General features: G+C 45.1%; 2 protein-coding genes across 2 annotated transcripts; both read right to left on the minus strand.

The window, feature by feature from the left end:
• Nucleotides 1-914: 914 nt before the first annotated feature.
• LOC108157656 (DBF4-type zinc finger-containing protein 2 homolog) lies at nt 915-4791 on the minus strand. The gene is made up of 2 exons (XM_017289807.2): nt 4652-4791; nt 915-1902 (listed from the first exon to the last, which is right to left on the minus strand). The coding sequence occupies exon 2, from the start codon at nt 1900-1902 to the stop codon at nt 1096-1098; it is 807 nt and encodes a 268-aa protein (XP_017145296.1). The 5' UTR covers nt 4652-4791; the 3' UTR covers nt 915-1095.
• LOC108157655 (DBF4-type zinc finger-containing protein 2 homolog) lies at nt 3408-4670 on the minus strand. The gene has a single exon (XM_017289806.2). The coding sequence runs from the start codon at nt 4649-4651 to the stop codon at nt 3620-3622; it is 1032 nt and encodes a 343-aa protein (XP_017145295.2). The 5' UTR covers nt 4652-4670; the 3' UTR covers nt 3408-3619.
• Nucleotides 4792-23741: the final 18950 nt, after the last annotated feature.

The following is a 23741-nucleotide window of genomic DNA, read 5'->3' on the forward strand; positions in this document are numbered from 1 at the left end:
AAAAATGAAAAAAAGGAACTGCAATAGCAATTGCAACAGCAACTGCGACTGCGGCACGCAATTAAGTGCATTTAATTAATTATTGTTGATAAAATAATATTTTTGCAATTTATTGTCCAAGCAGCAGTGGGGTGGGGGGTGGATCGGGCGCCTCGCCCTCCCCCTCTCAGTCCACGTTATTTATGCATATGTGAGCGCAAATAAATAACACAGACTATGGCGCTGGATACCCGTTGCTGCGTTGACGTTATCAGAGAGCTGGCAGTAACCGGCGGGGCCGCAGAGATATCTCTTCGGTGGCAGCAGCCAAGGCCTATCGCTAGGCCAAATCGCAAACCGCAATGGCAGCAGCGACAGTGCAACGGCAGCAACGGCATCAGTGCAGCAGCAGCGACAGAGACTGCTGGCAGATCAATTCGAATAACAATAATTTCTTCCGGTCGAATGGCAACCAGCGGGGAGCAGACAGACAGACAGACAGAGAGACAGCGGCAGAGATGCAGATATACGGCTGGGAATGTATCTGCAACAGCCATGGCATTTGTATCTGTGTGTCTGCTGCATTGTTTGGTGCATTTCAAACCGGATGCGCATAAGTATACGAGGATTGACAGGATGTACGGGCCGTGCACTCATGCATTTTGGTTGCCCGCCGTGGGCGTTCCATTATGAATCGCCGAACACGTGTTCAGACGCGGCTCTCCCACGCGTCCCACCCATTACTAATTTGCATTGTTTTTTTTTCGCCAAGTTAATGAATTTCACATAATCGGAATTAATGTGGAAATTATTTTCGTTGACATTGCGGCAGACAAAGAGAATCTCCGCCTACTGGAGGCAGGGCATCCAGACAGAATTTGAGTTCAAATGACAGATGGCCGCCGACCGACTTGATTCAACAAACTGCCAAACGATTTTTCTCGCTATCATCAAATATATTTAATCAAATGCATTTCCAAAACAATGACAAATGTAAATTTCATCACGGGCTTGCAGTAATTTTCGAGACTCGGAAAACGAGCAGTGTTCTTGGGACGGAAGGTTCGACAGAAGATTCGAAGGATTCGATTCCACAAGGACCTGCACTTTTGTTGGTTAACAAGGACCGCAAGGACCATATCCACAGGGTCCGGGTCCACAAGGCCCACAAGGTCCGCAAGGACCACAGGGTCCGCATCCTGGTCCACACGGCCCACACGGTCCACACGGCCCACATGGCCCGCAAGGCCCACACGGCCCGCATGGCCCACAGGGTCCACATCCTGGTCCACAGGGCCCGCAAGGACCACAGCGACCTTCGGCAACGGGATACTGGTTGGTGGAGAAGCACGGCAAGGGGCAGCAGGCTCCGCCCGGGGCACAGGGTCCAATGGGGCACGGCGGACAGGCGGCACTCGGCTTGTAGTTGATGGGTCCGTTCGGGTAGCAGCAGTACTCCCTCGGAGGAGGGATGTCGATCGTCTGCGGCTTCGGCTGGCAAAGGATCGACTGGCAGACCTCCCTCGGCTCGCAGACCCGCTTCGGGTAGCAGACGACGTACGGGTCCGGTATCATCGACGGGTAGTAGATGACGCGTGGCTCCCGCACCATCTGGGAGACCCAAATCAGCTTCGGCACCTTGATGACGCGCGTGGCATCCACCACTTTTGGGATTGTGATCTGCCGGCATCGGTTAACGACCATCGGTTCGGGCACGATCTTCTCGGTGAAGACGACCCGCTTCTTGCAGATCATGCGAGGTGGCTGCTGCACGGTGATGCACTTGGGGAAGGGGGGTGGAATGCGCGGGGCACATTGCGGCAAGGCTTCCAGTTGTGCGGAGTTGTAGCACTTGGGCGAGCACTCGAAGGGCCCACAGCAGGGGTCGCAGGGTCCACATCCCGGTCCGCATGGAGAACACATTTTGTTTGTCGAAAATTGAAAACGATATCAAAGCGAGAAAAACTAATATTTTTTAAATGTTTTTAAGCAACTAAATTTTTTACTAAAATTTGGATCTTTGTCGGAGCGAAACTGAAATCGAAATGAGATCTGGCTATAGCTCGAACAGTAACATGTGATTGGGATGGTAAAGGCTTCTTGGTTCGATACAAAAAGACTACCAGTGCTCTAAAACTCGATTTAGAAAAAGGTTTTGCCTTTAAAAATTGTCATATATTTTGATGATCAATGTGGCCAGGAGTTCATGCTCTATAGTTATGTCTTGTGTTTGAATAAAATCTATTAAAAAATGAAGCATTTTTGATGAAAGCAGGAGGAAGAGGAGGGGCTACTAAGCTATTTGAGCACCGTAGTTTGCGATCTATTTATTGGATGGTTCTATGGTTGTTTAGTTTATGATGTTTTATTGCGGTAGAATATTAGCGAAAGGTGTGCAACGAGTAAGTTGATCGATTCAAGACGGGGTCGGTTCAAGACGGTGTCAGATTGAAGATCAATTATACGAAGTGCGAAAAGTGAGTGCTGGAACAAGACTAAATCAAGGGCAGTGCCCGAGGCTTCGACAAGAGCGTGACAGATCGAAAGAGTGAAAGCGAAAGTGAGAAAGAAATATCGCGCCTTTCTTTTCACTTTCGAGAATGTCTACGTAGGCTCCTGCCATGTAATCATGTGGAAGACAATGTGATACAGTGGATAGTGCAATTGATGAAAAATAATGGTGGCTTACCCTCCTGTTGCACCACTAGCTGTAAATTATGGATTATGGAAAATTTTTTTTTGCTGGGTAACCCAATATACATTTTAACGTCCTTGATATCCCACCATCATGCTCTTTTCTCCATTGAAATGAATAGAATAAGTACCGGCTATAATTAAATTAATAAATTATAATATCCCTATAATCGTATAATCGTAAATCACTATTTGATCCAATTTGTCTTTGTTCGGGGCAGCAGTGTCCAATAGCTCTTAAGATATTTCCTATAATCTCTTCTTATAAAGTCTATTCTATCCCAATTCTCGTAAATTTTTCACTATTGGGCTAATTCTAATTACACGTGTAAAAGTCTTACTGCTTATATTGCATGGCTTCGTGATTTTCGTACTCCCAGTCCAAATAGTAGTCGAGCGGGCAGCATCGCATGCCAGTTGAAATTTTCGTCGAGGGCGCATCACACTAACGCATTCAAACACTAACACATTCTAACATTATAGACCTCAACTCAAATCTAACAACGGTGAAATCTTATTCGTAAATGGTGAGCAGCTTCTCTCCAATTTTTGTTGGGCCCGACCTGCTTGCGCCCAGGGAAATGCATTCGATTGTTTTTCTTGTATTAATCGGTATCGATATCTTGCCGTCGTTCAAAAACAGGAATGATTTCTTATCGTTTCCACTCTGGTAAACGAGTGTCTCGTCTGAGTGGTGGGCTTTATGAGTTATGAAAAATAGTAGGCGCTGAACATTCCGCTAAAAGGTTCTTTTTTTATTTTACAGCCCTTGCGTTTTGAAGCAGTTTTTGACAATGCAAATATACTTGGAAGTAGACTTGGAAAATGTTGTAGCAGGACTCCCCAAACGGTTGCAGTCATCAGTTTGAGAGCCATGTTGAGCCGATTAACAAGGACCACAGGGCACTCCAGGGCGACAACGTGTACTCCAGGGTTCTTTGGCGGCTTAGCATGGACCGCAAGGACCGCAGGGCACTTGGGGACCGCACGGTCCGACCGGTCCACAATGTGTGTTCCAAGGAGTGGGGGCGCACGGGTAGCAGGGTCCACACTCGGGCGATTCGTAAGGACATGGCGGCGAGCAGGGTCCACAAGGACCACATGGTCCACAGGGGCCGTTCAGACCACAGCCGCCCGTTCCGCAAGGACCACAGGGGGCCGGTATAAAGGGTCCCGAAGGCATGGTTAGACCGCAGGGTCCGCAATTCGGCACGCCGCATGGCCCGCAGGGACCACAACGTGGCCCACACGGTCCGCAGCCCGGACCACACGGCCCACAACCTCCTGGGCCACAGGGTCCGCAACCACGAGGACCACACGGTCCGCAGGGTCCACATCCTGGTCCACAGGGCCCGCAAGGACCACAGCGACCTTCGGCAACGGGATACTGGTTGGTGGAGAAGCACGGCAAGGGGCAGCAGGCTCCGCCCGGGGCACAGGGTCCAATGGGGCACGGCGGACAGGCGGAACTCGGCTTGTAGTTGATGGGTCCGTTCGGGTAGCAGCAGTACTCCCTCGGAGGAGGGATGTCGATCGTCTGCGGCTTCGGCTGGCAAAGGATCGACTGGCAGACCTCCCTCGGCTCGCAGACCCGCTTCGGGTAGCAGACGACGTACGGGTCCGGTATCATCGACGGGTAGTAGATGACGCGTGGCTCCCGCACCATCTGGGAGACCCAAATCAGCTTCGGCACCTTGATGACGCGCGTGGCATCCACGACTTTTGGGATTGTGATCTGCCGGCATCGGTTAACGACCATCGGTTCGGGCACGATCTTCTCGGTGAAGACGACCCGCTTCTTGCAGATCATGCGAGGTGGCTGCTGCACGGTGATGCACTTGGGGAAGGGGGGTGGAATGCGCGGGGCACATTGCGGCAAGGCTTCCAGTTGTGCAGAGTTGTAGCACTTGGGCGAGCACTCGAAGGGCCCACAGCAGGGGTCGCAGGGTCCACATCCCGGTCCGCATGGAGAACACATTTTATTGAATTAAAAAGGGCCGAAATAAATTTCAAAAGAGAAAATAATTTGTATCAAAAAAGGTTTTTCGACAATTTTTATTTTGAGAAAATTTTATAGATAATTTTTCACAATTTGGAGTTGGTCGGAGCAAGACTAAAAACTGAATGAGGTCAAACTGAGACTACAACAGCTTGGGGATCAAAAAAATACACTACGCCGACTAGGATTCTTTTTTTTTTTGCAATCCCAAAAGCCAGGATCCAGTTCAGTTGGTTCAGTTGGTGAGATAAGTAGGCCCATATTCGTATGTCCATTTGCAAACATATCTTTAATAAAGTTTGGTTAAATGACCCTCGTTCGTGGACAATTTGAACGGGGGAAAAAATGGCATCGGTGACTCTTGAATGAAATGCATTTCCATAAACGAATTTTATCTCCACATGAGGTATGCGGGCCATGCCAATCTCTGTGTATTTATTTCAGCAATATGGCATCTGCCGCTGAGTGGGTTTAAGCCTTTAATATGCTAGCGCCTTTATGCAGGCAGTTTCAATTTTTTTTCAGTTTTCCACCAATCCCAAAAAACTACCTTGGAAAAAACTACAACCGAATTACAGAAAAACGCCAGAAAACACTCTACGGCCGATGCTGATGCTGGCCTATTGGATATATATGTATGTATATGCATATCTCTTTTTTTGCTGGGCCCTGGCGGGACATGTCAGCAGGGAAAAAGCGTTTGGTCGGTGTGTGACGGCTGCAAAGCTTTATTGTATGGGGGCGGAGGCGGTGCAATCAGCGCTTTGTGCACGCCACCACCATGGCGACACACTGAACAATTGGGCAAAAAATTCGGAAAAAATATAACAAAGAATTTGGTCACGCCAGAGCATCGATGTTGACAAAAGCTTTTACAGGGGATTTCAGGTAAATTCTAAAATATTTTCTTCATTTTTAAATAGATCACAAAAGGACGGTTGGTGGTCCGTTCACCAAGTGGAAAAAATTCAATTTTTAAATCATTTTAGGCTTTCAATTACTGCTAGTCTTAAGTCTTAGATTTAATTTAAAGAGAGCTGTATCTCTGCTCTCCCCAATTTGTAATGAGTGGATCTAATATATGTTATTTATCTTAAGGTCCGAATATGTTCCCCGGCATGAATTTTATAATGGATTGTCAATGAAAATCATATGTATCTCCTGTACCAGTAACGAAATGTTGCCGCAATTTTTCATTTTTCAGTATTACTTAATATCTAAGGATTGTTTATTTAGGTCTTAGTGTAATATCGGCGTGGAACATGATATATTTATTGATGACTATACAATAACTACGACTAAAAATGCTGGATATTCCATTGGTCAAACCTAGGATCGTCTTATGACGGTCGCAAGGCTTATCATGCATAAGACCACATCCAGAATGTGCTCCATGATAGCGATATGCCGTATCCTATTAGTTTAGGTCAGAGGTACATGTGGCATATGTATTTATTTGGGTAATTTAACACCTTTTTGCTTGCTATTTATCTAGATATATCCTTACGAAATCCTGCAGGTTGCCTTCTCTGTTCGGCATTGAATTATGTGTTTTATTTTACAATCTGAAACATTTTTTTGTACCTAAGCTTTTATTCAATCGATTTGGTCTCGGTCTCTAGGCATTTGCATAGATTTCATGGCCTGTAATAACAACCGCATGGCTTAGGGCCACAATTATGCAAGAAAAACATCAACTTCTTTGGGTGTCCAGGACGACGCTTATCGAGGAGCGACGGTCCCAGCAGCATTGGCTGTTTCTGTCTCCTCCGGCCAAAGACAAAGCGCCTGCTAATCCCACCATTCTGCACAGCGACCCGAAAACCCTGTCTAATCACAGTCATGCCACTCGGCATCACCGTGCCTGTGCCCCATGCTCCCCCCCTCGAAAATTGTCAGCTAATAATGCAAACAATAGGAGGCAACAGTCCGAAGAAATGGCGCAAATTTGGCATAATTATGAGTGCCGCCTGAAGTGGTGTGTGGAGACTTGTCGAGATACTCTCCGGCTAAGGCGGCGCAATTAGCGGACTTAGTTTTGGGGCCGAGATAGAGCGAGAAAACAGAGGCGGCCCATAAATTGGGTGGGCCTTAAGAAGGCCTGCCGGCACACAGATAGAGCAGCAAGTGTCAGTTGTCAGATGGTGTGGTGTCCTTTGTTGGAGGCCTGGGCCGGGATGCCTATGTGCTTATGCGTGCGGTTGGTCGGATTTCCTTCCGCTTGATGTCGCAGGCTGGGGCATATTTCTTTAATGAATTTAATCGCGCGTAATAAACCGTCGCAGGCTCTGGCACAGACTGGTCCTCGTCCTGATTCTGTTTCTGTTGCGTCCTGGTCCTTGGTCGCTTATGTTGTTTGCCAGCAGTCTTTGTGGTCGTTTGACGTTGATAAGTATTCTGATTTATTGACAAGCGAACAGAGAGTCTCTCTGCTCGAATGTGTGTGCGGGTATTGCGGCTGCATTTATTTAAATTTATATATATATTTATTTATGGGCATCCCGACACAAACAAATGCACACACGACACGACAGTCAGATGGACAGGAAAATGGATCGTTATGCCATGCGCCGAGTGCGTGCTTTAAGCACACTTTTCGGCTTTGGCTCTGGCTCTGGGCGTTTTTTATGCATTTGCTTCGCTGCATTTCCGTTTGATTTCAATAATTTCAACTTCCGACACAAACCGGAAATGACAAATAAAATGCACCGCCATTGAAATGCACTGCGAAAAAAGAGAGCGCTCTTTCTGGTTTTTGCATTTGCATATCAATTGAATTTAAGTCTGCTGCTCTTCTATTTACTTTGCAGTGTTGTTGTTTTTACAGTCATTGAATGAGTATTATTTTACGATATTATTTTATACACTTGATGTGTTTCGAGAGACGAAGCAGAGACAGGGTCTTAATGGGGTTTTCCAGTGTGTTTTTTAATGCAGAGATTCTTCTTCATCTTTATAAATCTTTATAGAAATGTTCAATAATGATTTCGCATACGAGAGACCCAATATTTGAATTGAATTATCAATTAATGACGAAGATCTGGAAATAAATACCAAAACCATTCCCTTGGTTACTTATAGTAGACCCCGAGAGGCAGAACTATCGTCTTATCAAAGACAATATAATCGTACGATGAATAACGCCCTGGCTTTTGGTCTGAGCTCTTTAGTCCTTCCTTCTTTTTTGTCAACTTATAATTTTTTTAATTATAACTACTTATGGCGCATCTGTTCCTTCATTTTCTTCTCGGTTAAACTCGACCGCTGCAATCACAAGACTTTGATTTCGCTTGTGACATTTGGTATGTGCGCCTGTATGGGTTTAATTGCCTCATGTGGCATCATCTCGGATGCCATGGCTCGAAAAATCGCATAAATAACGTGATTTTCGTGAAGCTTCTTTGCCCAAATGCATGCCAGGATCAGGATGAAGCCTCGCGAGGCTTGCACAATTATTTTTTTTCGCCTTTCTTTTTTCGAGGCAGTAAATATGCAGTCACACATACACACACACACACACACAGAGAGAGAGAGAGAGAGAGAGACATGCTGCGTGCATATGTGGAATGACCATGAATTACATAAAAAGCCGCAAATACCGAAGTCAAAATGCGTGGCGTGGCCTCAACGATTCTGTTTTGTTGTATGTATCTCTGTGTGTGTGTGTGTGCCAACTCAACCCATTGCCACTGCCTCAGCGAGTGCCAGCGACAGTACAGTAGTCCTTGCAGTCCCTTGCAACATGCAAACGATTTCAGTCGGCAGCAGAAAAAAAAAATTCAAATATACATATATTGCAATCCTTTAGGCACGCGGAACATAATGAAACGAAAATGCTACTGTGGCAACTGCCAGAGCGAGCGGCAGCTGCAAGGACAGTAAGGACTAAGGGTGGACCAGCACCAGGACCAGGTCCAGGACCAGGAAAGTGCACAATGCAACGGCCACAGCCGAAGCCGAAGCCGTCCATTTGCCATTTGCCGAATAAGAACACAAATAAATAGCAAGAATGAAATACTGGATTCTGTGGACGAACATTGTGTTACACTTTTAGATCGACCATTCCATTGGTAGATATATAATATATTCCTATGATTTTTACCTTATTAGACGGTGATATAATGGAATGATAGAGGTTTAAACTTTGGTTTCAGAAACACTCATCTGATAATTCTTAAATTGTTTCGTTTGTGACAAACTTCTGGTCACAGTCGCTATACCCTCAGTAAGGGCACAGAAATGTGAAAATATTTCTTTGGCCAACATTTTTACATCCTCGCTTTCTCGGTTGACCCCCCGATTGCCAGAAATTTTTATACAAAAATGTTTTTATTTATTCTACTTGGTGGAGGCTTTCTCCTCCGCCACTGCACTGGCTCGGGCTGCTCCCCGTTGCTGCCTGGTACTGGTAGTGGGCCTGGCTTGTGGCCGTCGGTTGATTTATATTGATGAATGTCCGTTTGTTCGTTAGTTCCGTCTTTGCAGACGGCCAAAGAGATTTACTTGTTCGGGCTCTGCAAGGCCAGAGGGCGGACGTGTGGCAGTTATTTTACTTTGTGCCTTTGCGTTTTGCCTTTTGTTGCCGCACTCTCGCACAGTCACTCATGTATGTATGTGTATGTAAGCCGAGTATGCCGCATCCGTTTTTGTATGTGTGTGTGTGTGTGTGTGCATACTTGCATTCACTTGCTACTGTTGCTTATGCTCAGTGGCAGAAATTATTGCATACTTTACGGAAATTAACCGCATTTCCATTTCTTGCACGCACACAGGATGGCCGCGTCATCTCCTGCTGCTGCTCCTGCTGCTGCCCCTGCTCCTGCGCCCTCCTGCATGTGGAGCTGTTGTTGTGGCTGCTCCTCTGACTCCTGGCTACCTCCTGCTCGGAAGGACTGCTTCTCCTGCGTTTTCCCCTTGTGTATTTACAATTTTAATGACTTTATTTTGGTGCTTGCATAAAATATTTGCATACACTGGAGGAGACACGTACTGGATCAGGGGAATTTTTCATTGGGTTTGTGCGAATAATATATAATATAAAATAATATTAATATTATGGTTGTTTATTTTTAGAGAGAATTTAGAGAGCGGGGATACAAATGAAATGGTGTTCAGTAAATCATATTATAAGAAAATAACTGAATACTTTTAATTAAAAAACTGGGTCTGGGACTGGGTTGTATTACAATAAAGGAATTGGGAAATTAAAAAAATATACCATTTTCAGAGTATCAGAGCTTTGGCCTGGCCCGAACCTCCGTTTGCCTTTTTGGTACTTCAGCGCAGTCGCTGAGGCTTTCAGGTTTCTTTCGAGAGGGCTCCGACTCCGGCATAGTGAAGGGAATCAGCCGTCGTCGTACAATCATATTTCTTTGTGACATTTTCCATGTGCATTATTAATCAACTGGGGAGTATTTTAATTTATGTTGACATGCACTTACATATTTATAAAACGCAACCATTAAAAAAAGAGAAGAAAATGAGAAGGGAAACAACATGCAGAATCATAATGAAACTGATTTTGGAGTTATTTTTTCATTATAGTTTGTACAAATGGGTAGGATTCAGAGGTTTTTTTTTTGGCAGATTGGCCTGGGGAGACGTCTCAAAAATGGTAACCATTTGCCCTTTGCCTTTGTTCAGTTTGATTAAGTTTCCCCCTACACATATAGATTGGAAAACCTTTCACGTTCTCATTTGCGCTTTGAGTGGAAATGGAACGAGCAAACATGATGATGCCACCTACCTTATCCGTATCCGTATCCATGGACGATGACCAAGCCCGTCGTCGAGCAGTCAAAGGCTGCGTGGAGCTGGCTGTCGAGAGGTACGTGCGAAATGGAGTCTCATTTCCGTTGATTCGCAGAGGAAAAAAGAAAAGGAATGAAAGTTCCCATGCAAATCGAGAGAGAGAGAGAAAATGGTGCGAAGTGAAAAGAAATTGAAGTGATGAAGAAAACCAAAGCCTTGGATTAAATAAGGCTGCGTTTCTCGACAGGTAAGTCCGTTAGGACCGCCCAGATGATTTGGCTGTAAGCCTTCACAAATTAGATGTCATTAAAGATGTATTATTTGTTGTTTTTTGAGGAAAGAATTTCATTAAAAGCGTCGCCAGGGCCAACAGACAAGACACCTTCAAATCAAATTGGAAGTGAGAATTATTATGAATATTGTGCAATGCATTCTTATCGTTATACAATCGCAAAAGTTGATTGCAATGAGATAGTCATTCAGTTATTCAATCATAGACAGGCAGACAGAGCAATTTCTTTGATTGGACTTTGCTGGTGCTGTTGCTGTTGCTGCTCTTCGATGAAGTTCAAGTACTGTTCGGAAAGGGCACGCGGCAATTGGCACCCCGGGTGCGTAATCTATTTCAAACAGCGACCATGCAAATCGAAGCAGCTTTGGCCCTAGCCATCGACCCTCAACTGTCGACTGTCGGATGTCGGATGCATCCAGGCACAATACAACACAATTTGCTGGTATATCTGCTGCTGGTTGCCCTTCTCTTCCCTTCCCTTCGTTTGCTGCCTGCCTGACAGCCCGTCTGTCTAACAGCGAGATGCATAGAGAAATTGCATATAAAATGCAGACAAATAACTTGCTCCCCATGTTTAGCGTATGCCCCGAACGCCTGACATTAACAATGGAGCAACCAACCAACAGCCAGAAGCCAGAAGCCAGCAGAATCAGCCAGAAGCAGCAGCAGCCAGCTGGCAATAAAATGTAACAAACACATTGACTGCTGACAAATAGCATTGCCTGTCAATTCATCAAAAAAAAAAATACAAAAAAAATATATACAGGGAAAAAGAAGGAAAACTATTGACAGCCACACGCATCACAGGAAGCGCCAGAGGAAACAGAGGCACATCCTCATCCTTGCCACACTGCTGACTCGGCAGCGGCAGTGGCAGTGGCAGTGGCAAAAACAGTGGCAGCATCAGTTTCCGCCGACTTCCAGCAAATTTGCTTAGCTGCCACACACCAAAGTTCGATTGCAGCGAGGCCGCAAGTGTGTCTTAGAGTTGAGAGACTTTTACAAATTGTTTTGAAATGAAATTCAAACTGCATGCAAGGGAAACGGTATTCCCATAGCAAACTCCTCCGACATCCTGCACCGCCAAGGGCTTTTTGCATCTGACAGATACTAGGAGGACAGGTCTTATAGGGCATTAAATAGAAAGTCGACACCTTCGCTCAATAGTTTTCAGGCATTACTATGGTACGAGTATGTTTAGGTATAAAAAAGTGAAAAGAAAATTATAAAAATATACATTTTAAATTAAGGACAATTAACTTTAAGTCGCAAATAAAGATTTAAACTCACGCCATAATTGTAAGAACAAGCCATGAATTCCCTTATACCCTCAATCAGCCCTTACCTTTATTTCATTCATAACAAATTGCCTCAATTATAACCATTTGGCCAATGGCCCCCAACTCTCAGAGCAGTTCTCCGTGTCTGGCGTAAGGGTATAAAAACTTTATTAAAAACTTTTCTGCCCAAGCCTTTTTATTATACCTTGTCTGCCTCTTAGCCCTGCCTTGGCTTTATATACCTAAATATATACCTATTTATGTATACATATATAAAATTTTGTATTTGTGGATATTTATAAAATACACGCACATTTAGATGCCCCCGTGGCCGCAATACTGCACTCCAGGGGCGTTGAAGAAATCAAATTAAGAAAATTTTCTTTGGCAAAAGTTTTTGCGTCTGTTTAGAGTTTTCGTAATACTTCAGCGACGATCCGTCTGCCCGTCCGTCCTTCCGTCCGTCGGGTGCGACGCGTCTCCTAGCGCTTGTTCTTGTGCGCCCTTAGAGCCATTAGGGCTTGGGCCATGGCTTATTCTGTGGCTGCTGCCTGGTCTTGGCCCCATGTGGTTACTCGAAAATGCTAAATGGTCCCACAGCAATTGCAGCGGCAAACAACATTTTGTCTAATAAAAAAGAATCCAAGGTGGCATTGCCTATAAAAAGCTCATTTTTTTTTTGCTTGCTTGAAAGTGGAATTTGTGGACCCCCCTAAACAGTTAGTATTTGGTGGTTACATAACTTTTACTCTAATATATACGGACTTTTAGAGACAAGAACACAGATTTAAAGACTCTTTCTGACTTGTAATATGTGAAGGATGTGTCGATAAAGTGTAAATAAAGGCCAAACATGGATTTCCTTATCTGATATAACCAGTCTATGATATAATCTAATACTCGTACAATTGTTTAACCCACTAGAAAATCAATAAATGTTATAAAAACTAATAAGTTCTCATAGAAAGATGTTCTATCTATAATCTTGTGGTTATCTTTTTCTTTCTCAGTAGATCTATCCTTAAATATTCTTTGTACGTTAATATTCAAACGATTTACTGCTTGGAGATTCGACTTGTTTAGAATATTGCCGTATATCTGGCTATTTCCTGATATCTTATAATATATATCAGGGGATTGTGGAGTTTCTCTTTGAATAGAAGTGGAAGAATAAATTGGAGTGTGGAAATTTTTTGTTTTCATATCAAGCAGCGGCAATCGCTCAAGAATCGTATCCCATCCATAATTTATGGCCACAAACGATCATTGATTTCAAATTGTGCCAGATAGGTCCAAAGGTCGTTCTTGACACATTCATCTTGTTCAGTTTTCCCTCGATATATATCTTTATTCATCTATAAGTAAGCCATGGAAATAAGCTTACCCACTTACCAAGGCCTCTTCCTTTTCAGTTAACCAGAAATTTCCAAGGTCAATTCAGTGGCTTTTGTGTTTATGGCCAGGGTCCAGGGTCTTCTGCTTTCACTTCAGCTTCAGCTCTTGCTCCTGTTGTTCTGTTGTATTGTTGGTTTTGGCCATATCCCTTTCAAGTTCAATAATGTCATAGAGCGTGTCGCAGGGCAGGCGTTCAAATTTATGGCCAAACGGTTGACCTGGAAGGCCCTGTGGCCTGGTGGCCAGAAGCAGCAGCACGTGCTCCTTCTGGCCGGGGAAATAATTTAGCCAAAAACATGTGAAGCTCGCCATATAAATTATGCACACGACACAACACATGGGTTGCTTTAAGGTATTGTCTATGGGACCTGCCCTCCAATGCGACCCAGAAACAGAAACCACCAGCAACAGCAACAACAACAGACATAACTCACCGCCTGGCCTTTTATTTTATTGTATTTTATCTTTTGGATTACTTTTTGCCATGACCACAAGAAATAAACTTGAGCATCTTTGGGAAAACCCACAGCGGACAGGAAAAAAGAAAAGATTTCCGTCCCATTGTTGCTGCTGCTTCTGCTGCTGGTTGGAGGATGGAGCAGCTACTTGCTGCTCCTTTGGCCTGAGTGCGAGTATGCCCTGGAGGAGTTCTACCCCGGACCCGGACCCGGACCCGCACTCGGACAAGGCAACAATTGCGCATGTTAACATACTTGTAAGTAGTTTTTCCACTTTGCCATATTCTCTCCCATACACTCCCCCACATTTTCCTGGGGGGCAACACTGCTTGCCCATTGCCCATTGTCCATTGCCCGAATGCCTTTTGTTTTTGTAATTATCTGCACGTTATTTGTGGGTCAATAAAGTTTCGCCTCATAGTTCGAGGCTGTCTGTTCGTAGAAGCGCTTTTCCTCAGTTTTGGGCCAGGATTTATGGCATATGCCGCCTCGTTTTGTGGCTAATTTTCACTACCGTTGGCCATGCCATAGAACCGTAAACGCTTTCGCTTCTTAAAATAGCACCCCAACGATTTAATGGCTACTCAAGACAACTACTCTGTGGGATGTTGATTAATTTATTGATTCTATTCCAGCGATTCCATTCAGTAATTGTAGCCGCCTGTCAGGGGATCGTATTGCAGTAGATTTATAAGCACTTCCCTCGCTAGGAAATTCGATAGCGTGTCTTGCTTGGCTGGGTTTTCTTTTCCGGTGTGGCACTTGTACAAATCATTCATGATGAATTGCCCGGCAGTCGATGCTTAATTATTTAATCCCCGCAAAGTGCCCGCTACCACTATTGAGCTATCAAATTTCATCCCACTTAATTGCCTCGGTTCTTCGATCGGTGGAAGATTATTCCACCAGGTAGTACTGTTCGTATCATGGCTAAATAAATAGCGCTAATTTCCAGCTCAATCATTGGCGCATTGTTAATTCTAATAATTGCAAATAAACAAATTGCAAATGCCATGTTTTCATTGGGCATGCCCCGCAGCCCCTAATTGATTATTACAGCTGATCGAATGGGCTAATAACACGCACTGCACTGAGGCTGCAATTCATTTTGTTTTTCAAACAATACACACAAACACACACAGCGCTTAACCGAATGTTGAACGATAATTAAAATGAAATTTTCAGGTTAAAGCACTTCTATTTTTTGCATATTTTAACCAATCAGTCGCTGTGTCGTTGTGTCGCCCCGTCCGCCTGTCAGTTTAGCCAAAAACTGCACACAAAAGCCATTGGCCACGATGCGGACGCGGGGGGACAGGCGGCATTAAGCTGACCAGAGCAAAAACAATGAGAAAACAGCAAATTGAATGGCATACTCGTAAAGGGGGGCAAAGCGAAATAAAAGGGAATGAAACTTGATAAAAGTAAAGCCAAAAGGAAGGTCTAGATTTGTCAATGATATTTTGATACCCTTTTCAAAATGATTATAAGCTTAGAAAATTAGTTTTCCGATTTAATGATGGATTCTATGAAATATATGTGTCCAGTGGCTCCTTGAAATTCGAGTTCTTTAGATGTTACAGGACCTACAGCGTTGCCAGATACCTTCAAAATGTTTCGTAAACTCCGTTTATGGAGAGATCGAAGATAGGCGCAGATCGAAGATAGATCGAAGATGGTAAGATGGATTCCTCGATGTATTGAACAAATATGAATACAAGCATAAACAACACTCATCGTAATTCAAAGATTGTTTTGATTATTCTTACAGGTAGGGATCGTAAGATCGTTCCTTCCATCATACCCTTTGGCAAGGGTATACCAGAGAAGTCCAGGCAGGTAAAGTACAGGTGTGTGTCTCACACTCTCTCTTTCCCTTTCTCTCTCTTTTCTCTTTGTGTCTATATGTGGTAACGTCAATTGTTTAAAAGTGAAAATTCGATTTTGTGGTAAGGCAAAAGCCAATGTGAATAGGAATCGGAATGACAGGCAACAGCAAAAGCACAAACAAATGGCGTGCCAAACCAAAAAGCAAAAACTTTTCCTTTTTCTTACATTTTTCTGTGCAGCTAACAAATTTTTGCCCCCTGCTGTCAGTCCGTCGGTTAGTTTGAATTGTCCATAGTTATAGTTGTTGTTCGTGGTGATGCTTTGCGTCAGTGGCCGGACAGGAGCCTATTGTATGGCTGATGTGACCAGCAGGAAAAAACATTGAGAAAAAGTGTTAAAAAAACCTTAAAAAAAAGGCCAAAAAGTGGAGTCCAAGACACCAGAGCTATGTGGTGAAAAAAGCGACAGGAGACACAAACAGAGGGGGAAATTAACCCAAGTTGGAGGCTGTACCAGGAGCAGGACCTGTAGCAGCAGCAGGAGCAGGAGCAGTAGCTGGAGCTGGAGCTGGAGATGGTTCCACCACTAACAAGAAACGTAACGATAACGAAAAACAAACTTTAAAAATTGGATTCTTCATTTGCATCGGCAAATCCAATCAAGCCAACGTAAAGACCTCGGCCAGACACATACACAACATAAAGCCGGCTGCAGCCAGTCCACAGCCCAGTCCGGTTGCCAATCCCTCCAGTAGACAATGCCGTTCCCCCAGAAGCAGCCCCCACTTTTGCCAGCCAACCAACCACCCACAAGACCGTGTCGTGCGCGGTTCCCGTCCTGAGAATGGTCAGCGTTACGTATACGCCACAAGAGCCAGGGCCAGGGCCAGTGGCAGTGCCAGGAAGGAACAAAGAAAGAGGCAGCAGCATGAAAGGCTGAGAGAATGGGAGAGAGGAGACGAACAATAAATGAAAGGTGTGTGCCTCATGTTTGTCCATACAGTTGAGCATTGCTTATGGGGGCTGGATTGGGTTGGGTTGCCACTGAGCCCTCCACCTCCCTCCCATTGCCCATTCCCCATTCCAGATCAGTTCCCCAACGAACCAATTCGCCCCATCCGGCTGAAAATTGGTAACGATTTGTATTGGAGTGGACCATGGACCATGGACCATGGTCAAGCATAAAAGAGGCTGAGTCTCTGAGGCAGGCTCTGTTGTTGGCCATTGTGCACCGAGTGCCGAATCTTGTTTAAAAGTTTTTGTCTTTTTTGCTGTTCTCTTTTCAGGTTATTTTTTTTCCAGGGAAGAGCTGGCATTGAATTGGGGATTGGGTGGATTGGGGAGGTGATGATGCAATGTGAAGGAGGGACACTGGGAAATTTTCTTATTTGTATGCCTGGCTCACCTGCCGTTATCCATCTGTCTTGTATCTTCATCAAGTTGGCCTGTATTAAGTCGTTTGTTGGTTTGCTCTTCTTCCTCTTCCTTCTTCGAGCTCCTTCTACTGCTCCTGCTGTTGTGCCATGTCCTTGCAGCAACAACATCGACAACGTTGTGGTTTTTCCGACGGTGAGCTGCTGGAAAAAAAGTGTAGCATGCTTTTCAGAGCTGTTCGAGGCTTCGGTTATTGATTGCATCGGCATACGTTTGCCATTTTATTACAAGCCAAAAAATAGAGCAGAAGCGAAAAAAAAACTGCATCGCACCGCCTCACTTCTGTTCTCCGTTCGGACTGTGTTTCACTTTTTTTTCGCCCCATTTTTGTGCCTCGTTAATTGCCTCAAAGCCAAACATTTGCGTCAGTCGAAAACCGCATCGACGTCGTGACAATGACAACGGCAACCGCCGCTTAAATTGCCCAAAACCGCGACAAGTGGCCGCTCCGTTACTGGCTCTCCGGCGCTCTGGCTCTTGCCTCCTTATCCTTCTCTTTCGGTTAGAGTTGCGGCTGGCCGCGGGCACGGACAGGGACACGGACAAGGACACGAACGGGCGAGGACATAGTCCAATGGAGCGTATAAGAAAACCATTCATTAGCGCTTATCAAACGGCACAGACAGATCGGTCTCTCTCCCTGTCCCACCACCACCGCCACCACCCAATCAATGCTGTTTGATTTTAGCCCTAAACTACGCGTTTTTTTTTCCCTTACACCCTCAGAGCGGAGCGGCAATCGCTGACGTTTATTGTAAATGGCTGTCCAATGAAAATTGTTGTGGCCTATCAACGTCAGCGCGGTCACGGCCGGGCCGTGTGTCATTAGGTCCTGGCCGTCCTGAAAAAACTTGTGTGTTCGTTCGCCGGCCGAAAGTCGTGAAAAAAATATCTGCCATTTTTATCTGGGCCCATACACTATGTCTATAGCTCCTCTGCTCGGGGTCCTGCGTCCTGTTGCTGTCGCTTGTTGCCATGCTTTAGTTTAATTGCCACTTGACAGAGTGGCCGAAACGGCACAAAGAAAAAAACAAGGAAAAGCTGCTGCTGGTCCCAGGACCTGGTCTGGGGCAGTGTTATCAATCAAATTGACTTTAGCCATATCCATCAGCACGTGTAAGCGAGGGCCAAGGGTGATGATAATGATTTTTTTTATAAATGTCAAGTATCTCTTATAATTATAGGGAATATCGCTTAATTGGGGGCTTTGTGTGGAGCATTTAATTGTTTAATGGAGCCATAGATTGATTATCCATTCCAAAATTAACTGAATTTTAATCTACATGGCATGATTTATAATAAGAAAAATAAATCAAAATGCATCTCAATTCAACTGCAATGTGTGCTCCATCAACCTGTTCGGCTTATTTGTACATAGCATGCGCTAAGGACCTAATCATTCGTCTTCTTAATACGAGAATCCTTCAGTTGGGATTGGGATCTCCTGCCTTCAGAAACTTCCTCAATGGCCAGCGTCAGAGTTTCAAATAATTATTACCAAGCCACCGCAAATGTTTGAAGCGTTCATGTTACTGGGCCGCAAATTAAAGCTTGAGTAAGTCAAACAGCAGAAACGAATCCTAATCCTGCAGAGAGAGAGAGAGAGAACTGACAGGAATGCTCGCTTATTGGTGATGACAACACACCGAAACCGAAACAGAAACCCAACGGATCTGCCAGTCCTTCCTTCAGTTTTGCAATTTGGCCATGGCCAGAATGTTGTTGTATTTGAATAATTAAAAGGCGCACACATACTCGGATGTACATGTGGCAGAGTGAGAGAAGTGGGGACTGCCTGCCTGTCTGTTTGTCTGTCTGGGCTGTGGGCTGCAATGTTATCAGCGCCAAGGCTTACGGTAAAGGGAATTATGCATATGTATTTGTAAATCTAATGCCCTGCAGCACAGCGCAGAGCAGCAGGACGAAGGCCCGGCCCCAACGGCCACCAGCAGCCAACGAATTTATAACTGATTTCTGGTGATTTAGTTGGCATGCCAAATGCAATGAGTCGAGCGAAGGCTCCAGCCCCAGTCCCAGTCCCAGTCCCACTTCCAGTCGCAGCCCCAGTTTCATCCGAAGCTTTGCTGCCTCCTCTTGGCCACTTATTATGCAAAATGCCGCACATGGACCCACGACCAGAGGCGACAGAGGGAGTCGAGTCCAAATGGTTTGGACATGTCATGACAGAGCGCGTCTCATTTATATTGCATGGACGGAATGCCTGTGAGGCAGCTGAGGCAGATACATAGATAGATACGATACGAGTAGATAGAGCCATGATGGCGGCTCGGATCGGATCGGATCTGATTGGATTGGATTGGATTGCGTTGTGTGTGTGTGTTTGTGTGTGTGGGGCGGCTCACTTGAAATGCATTGAATTTCATGGCGAAAAAATGTGGCACAAGGCCGTGTGTCGGCATAAAAGTTAATTGAAATGCTATCAAAGCATATTCAATTAATTTAAATTAGTTCAGCGGCACAGAACAGAGCAGAGCCGAACGCATCGCAGCGGGACGCCCAGGGTGCCCGCAAGTTTCCCGCTTTTCCGATTTTCGCGTTTCCCAGTTTTCCACGCTTTCAGTTTCCACTTTGCTGGCTGCGATGTTGGTGATGTTAATTATATGCGCCAAGGCTGCTCTGCCAAACCAACTAAATGGCAAAAGTTTGTTATGCCACACTACCACTACCCACTACCCACCACCCACCTCCCCCTGACCCTTCACCCACCGCCGGCTGTCGGGGTGGAGCTGCCTCAGGCGCCTCCGCCTGCCAATGATAAGCATCCAGGGCAAGATCCTCTTTCTACGCCACCCCTGCCCGCCTTCATTAATCAATTATTGCAAACAATTTATTGCCTTGTTTTTGGACCCCGCCAAAAACAATAACCAGTGAAGCGCTTTGGCTCTCGGCGAAATATTTATTAAAAATAAATGCTTTACGAAATGTTTTAATGTTAATGTAAAACAAACCGCCCCAAGCACAACTGTCAGTCAGTCAAGCAGTCAGCCAGGACAGCCCACGCCCCGAGTCCATCTATCCATCCATACATCCATCCATCCATCCATCCATCCATCCATCCATCCGTCAGTTAGTGTCGGTTCTGGGCTCTGGCAACTCAAGCTTAATTTCGATTGTAATATTGTTTATTTCACATGTCTGTTCGGAGGAGGCTGTCAGCCATTTCCAATCAAAATGCAAATTAATAATAAACAAAAATGGTTTGACATTTACTCTGGAGCTACGATCAAGTTAAATTTCAATTAGCTGTCACACAGTAAGACTGGTTTGCAAATTAGACAACGAAAAGTGCAATTGAAGGGAGTTCTTTGAGATGAGCCTCATTCGCCATGGGCCATAGCCAAATGCTGACAGTCTTGTTGAACTATAATTAGGGTTTCTATTACTCACTGTGATGGTGTGTAGAACTCGTAGTTCTATTGTCTTTGGAGCGGATACCGATACCCCTAGCAGCAGAAAGGGCGCCATCAATTTATTTTGATGCAGTGCCAACAGTAATTAACTGAAAATTCTTTTGACTCTGGAAAGGGTTTAAGTGAGTAAAAGAGAATGGTGCTGTTCCAATTATAGCCAGCTGGAAAACGAGATTCCTTGTTGATGTTTGCTGATTTGAGTTGTAAATTCGAAGTACATGTTAACTAATTACAAACGAAAACCAACGCCAAGAAAAATGTATATGTGTGGCACTTGCTCCCACGCTCATCGCTGATAATGATGCCTAATGGATGTTTAACAATGGATTGTAAGTATAGTCGAACCGCTTATATGTAGCTCCATGTGTTCTTTTTCTCAAGTGGCCTCCTTCACGTGGACTGTGCTGTATTCGAGGTGTCCTGTTTTGGTTTGAAAGAATGTGAAAATTAAATTAATTAGTAATTATAATTACCTATTCTGTTATCTGTTGTACATTGCAAGTATTGTTGCAAAATATTATAATATTTTAGTATTGCAAGCCTTTTTCTAGTTAAGCATTCAAAGAGAGAGAGAGAGAGATATTGCTGAGACAATAAGTTCGGTTTACTCTTTCATTTGTTTGTGGGATTCATTTGCATGGAATTCGGTCAGGTTTTGGTATCTGCTAGCTTATTAACGTTTTGCAGTTAGCATTTTCATAGAATTTCAGTGCATTGTTGCTGGGTGGGTGGCTGGACGTTTTGGTCAGCCACAGATGGTCAGAAGCATCTGGTCGCATCCAACTCAACCCCGATCCCGACCCGACCTGGCCTGGCCTGGCCTGGCCTGGCCTGGCCTGGCCTGGCCTTTGTGTAACTAAATTATTTAGTTGTGTGGCCAGCAAGTAGTGGGGCACGGGACCCAAAACGCGACTACAACCACGACTGTACCACTGGCAGTCGGCAGTCGGCACGCTGGCCAGAACGCACTGACAGGCCAGCCAGCGAGGCGCAGTGGAGTGGAGGAGGCATCAAATGATTGCCCCAGACACTTTATAATGCATGAGGTTCAGAGCCAGAGCCAGAGTCAGAGCCGGAACCAGCAACAGGAAAATGCCGCACAATGAGCATGAACACGAGTAACCAAATTATTTATATTTAAATTGTTTCGGTTGCTGCATTTGTTGTTCCTGCCTTTGAGTTTCATCTGTCTATTTGCCGTGCACACAGAACAGAACAGACCAGAACAGACCAGAACAGCCATGGAGTCCAGCTGGGTCTGACTCTGACTCTGACTCTGACGCTCCACTCTGGACTCTCTGCTCTGGTTGCCATGATTATGTGGCAGATGCATGCGGACTCTTTTTGTGCCTTTGACTGAGTTTAAGCAGACGCAGCAAGAGATCTACCGCTGAAACTCCTCTCTTCCTCCTCCCGGTCGGAGGCAGTCAGACAGGAGCCGTGTCCAGGCCAGAGAACCCCGCGTGAGGTTTATTTATGCATTTCATTTGGGGTCTGCTCTGCTACACTTCCCCTTCCCCTTCCACTTCCACCTCGACTTTGCTCCGCTTTCATGTGGGTGTCCTGTCGGGTTCTGTGCTGCGTCTCGTTTTTGAGTTGATGTATTAAAAATTTTCACACATGGCAGTGGCTTGGATTCCGCAGAGGAGGATGCAGGATGGAGCATGGAGGAGGATGAGGATGAGGATGATGCCCACCCACTTGCAGTGAAATTTGATTTTCTTCGCCCCTTGCCCGTGTCCCAAGCTCCGAGTTCCGAACCAGACGCCCACACAACTTTGACTGTGCATTTTTCAGCGCTTGATTTGCGTTGAAAATGCGCTTCTGTATCCCACACCGGAGACTACGCACCCGGAGAGTGCCTCCGCGCCGCGGCATGGAGATCACACGGTGCGGTGGCTTTTGACGGTGCGTTCATTATGATTAGCAATTTCAAGGTAAAGAGAGATAGAGACAGAGACTGAGGGAGGAGGAGAGGGAGTCCTTACCCGGTCCTGCCAGTTTCATACCTGGCTGAAGGGTGAAAACTGCGCTTGGGGGTTTTTTAATAAAAATTTCGTTGGCTTTTCGGTGGCTCAGTGGAGCCCAAAGAGTCAGAGAATGAGTGGCCTTGTGTGGATTTTGCCGTGTGCCACTTGGTTGCTTATTAATTTTGGCTGGATCAACCAAAACTGAGAAGATAGAAATACACTAAAATAGTTCTGAAAATGATCATTTAATTTAAGCAAGTCTGGCAAATATCTGGTAATGTTTTCGCACTTCACTAAAGGCTTGTTTTTTAAAGAACAAACCGAACAATTCTTGTTAATTTTGTTTCTTTGGAAATCCATCCGGCCATGCTTTTTGGGCTGCACCTGTAACTCTTAATGTATCCTGTTTTTGTGTGATGTACTCGTACACGCTTTCTTTGCCATTAGCCATAATGCTTTGTGTCTCCTGTATGTGGAGCTTGTGCACCATTTTGTGGCATATTCCACAATGAAATTGCATTTTTGCGTCATTGTTTGATGGCTTCCGCGGTTCCAGCTGCATATCCTTGCCACTTAAGCTTCCTTCTTTGCGCTGAAGCTGTGGCGCTTCCTGTTGCCATTCCCTGCCATTGTGGCGCCTGTCCCCTGCACTGGTATGTTGTCACAAGGTACAGACCCCACACACATCCTGGGGAGCGCATACACCATCTTCATGCCGCTGCCGCTGCTGCTGCTGAAATACATTTAGTATTTGTTGTTGCTGTTGTTGTTGCAGTTTTATTGCTGCTGTTGTGCTGCCACACTAACTGTAACGCATTGTTGTCAGCGGCAGCGCGTGCCTCATCTTTCGTACTTTTCTCGTGGAAATGGAAACATGAAAATTGCATAATCCACGCATTGCGATTTATGACTTTTGCGGCAGGATGACTGATGGCAGGACAAACAAATGTCAGGGAAATGCTGAAAGTGTAGATGTAAATACAACAGCTCCCAGACAACAAACGCCTGTCACTTCTTTTTCGAGAAGTGCTCGTATTTTCTTAAAAAAGATACAAGTATTTTTCATTCTTATATGCTCCGCCTTGAGGGACCTGTGAAGCGTGATTTTGCCCTTTACATTTTTGAGACTAATCAGGACTGGAAACAGTATTCTTTTGGACCGGAGTAAACCAAAAAGTATACAAAGACTCCTTAGACCCATCACCGCAGTCCTTGGGGCTCCTGTTCGA

The sequence above is a fragment of the Drosophila miranda genome, chromosome 2 (genome assembly GCF_003369915.1).
Source record: "Drosophila miranda strain MSH22 chromosome 2, D.miranda_PacBio2.1, whole genome shotgun sequence".
Taxonomy (NCBI): domain Eukaryota; kingdom Metazoa; phylum Arthropoda; class Insecta; order Diptera; family Drosophilidae; genus Drosophila; species Drosophila miranda.

Bases quoted from the DNA above. Each gene is read 5' to 3' on its own strand.
- LOC108157656 (XM_017289807.2), bottom strand. From the start codon at position 1,902: ATGTGTTCTCCATGCGGACCGGGATGTGGACCCTGCGACCCCTGCTGT.
- LOC108157655 (XM_017289806.2), bottom strand. From the start codon at position 4,651: ATGTGTTCTCCATGCGGACCGGGATGTGGACCCTGCGACCCCTGCTGT.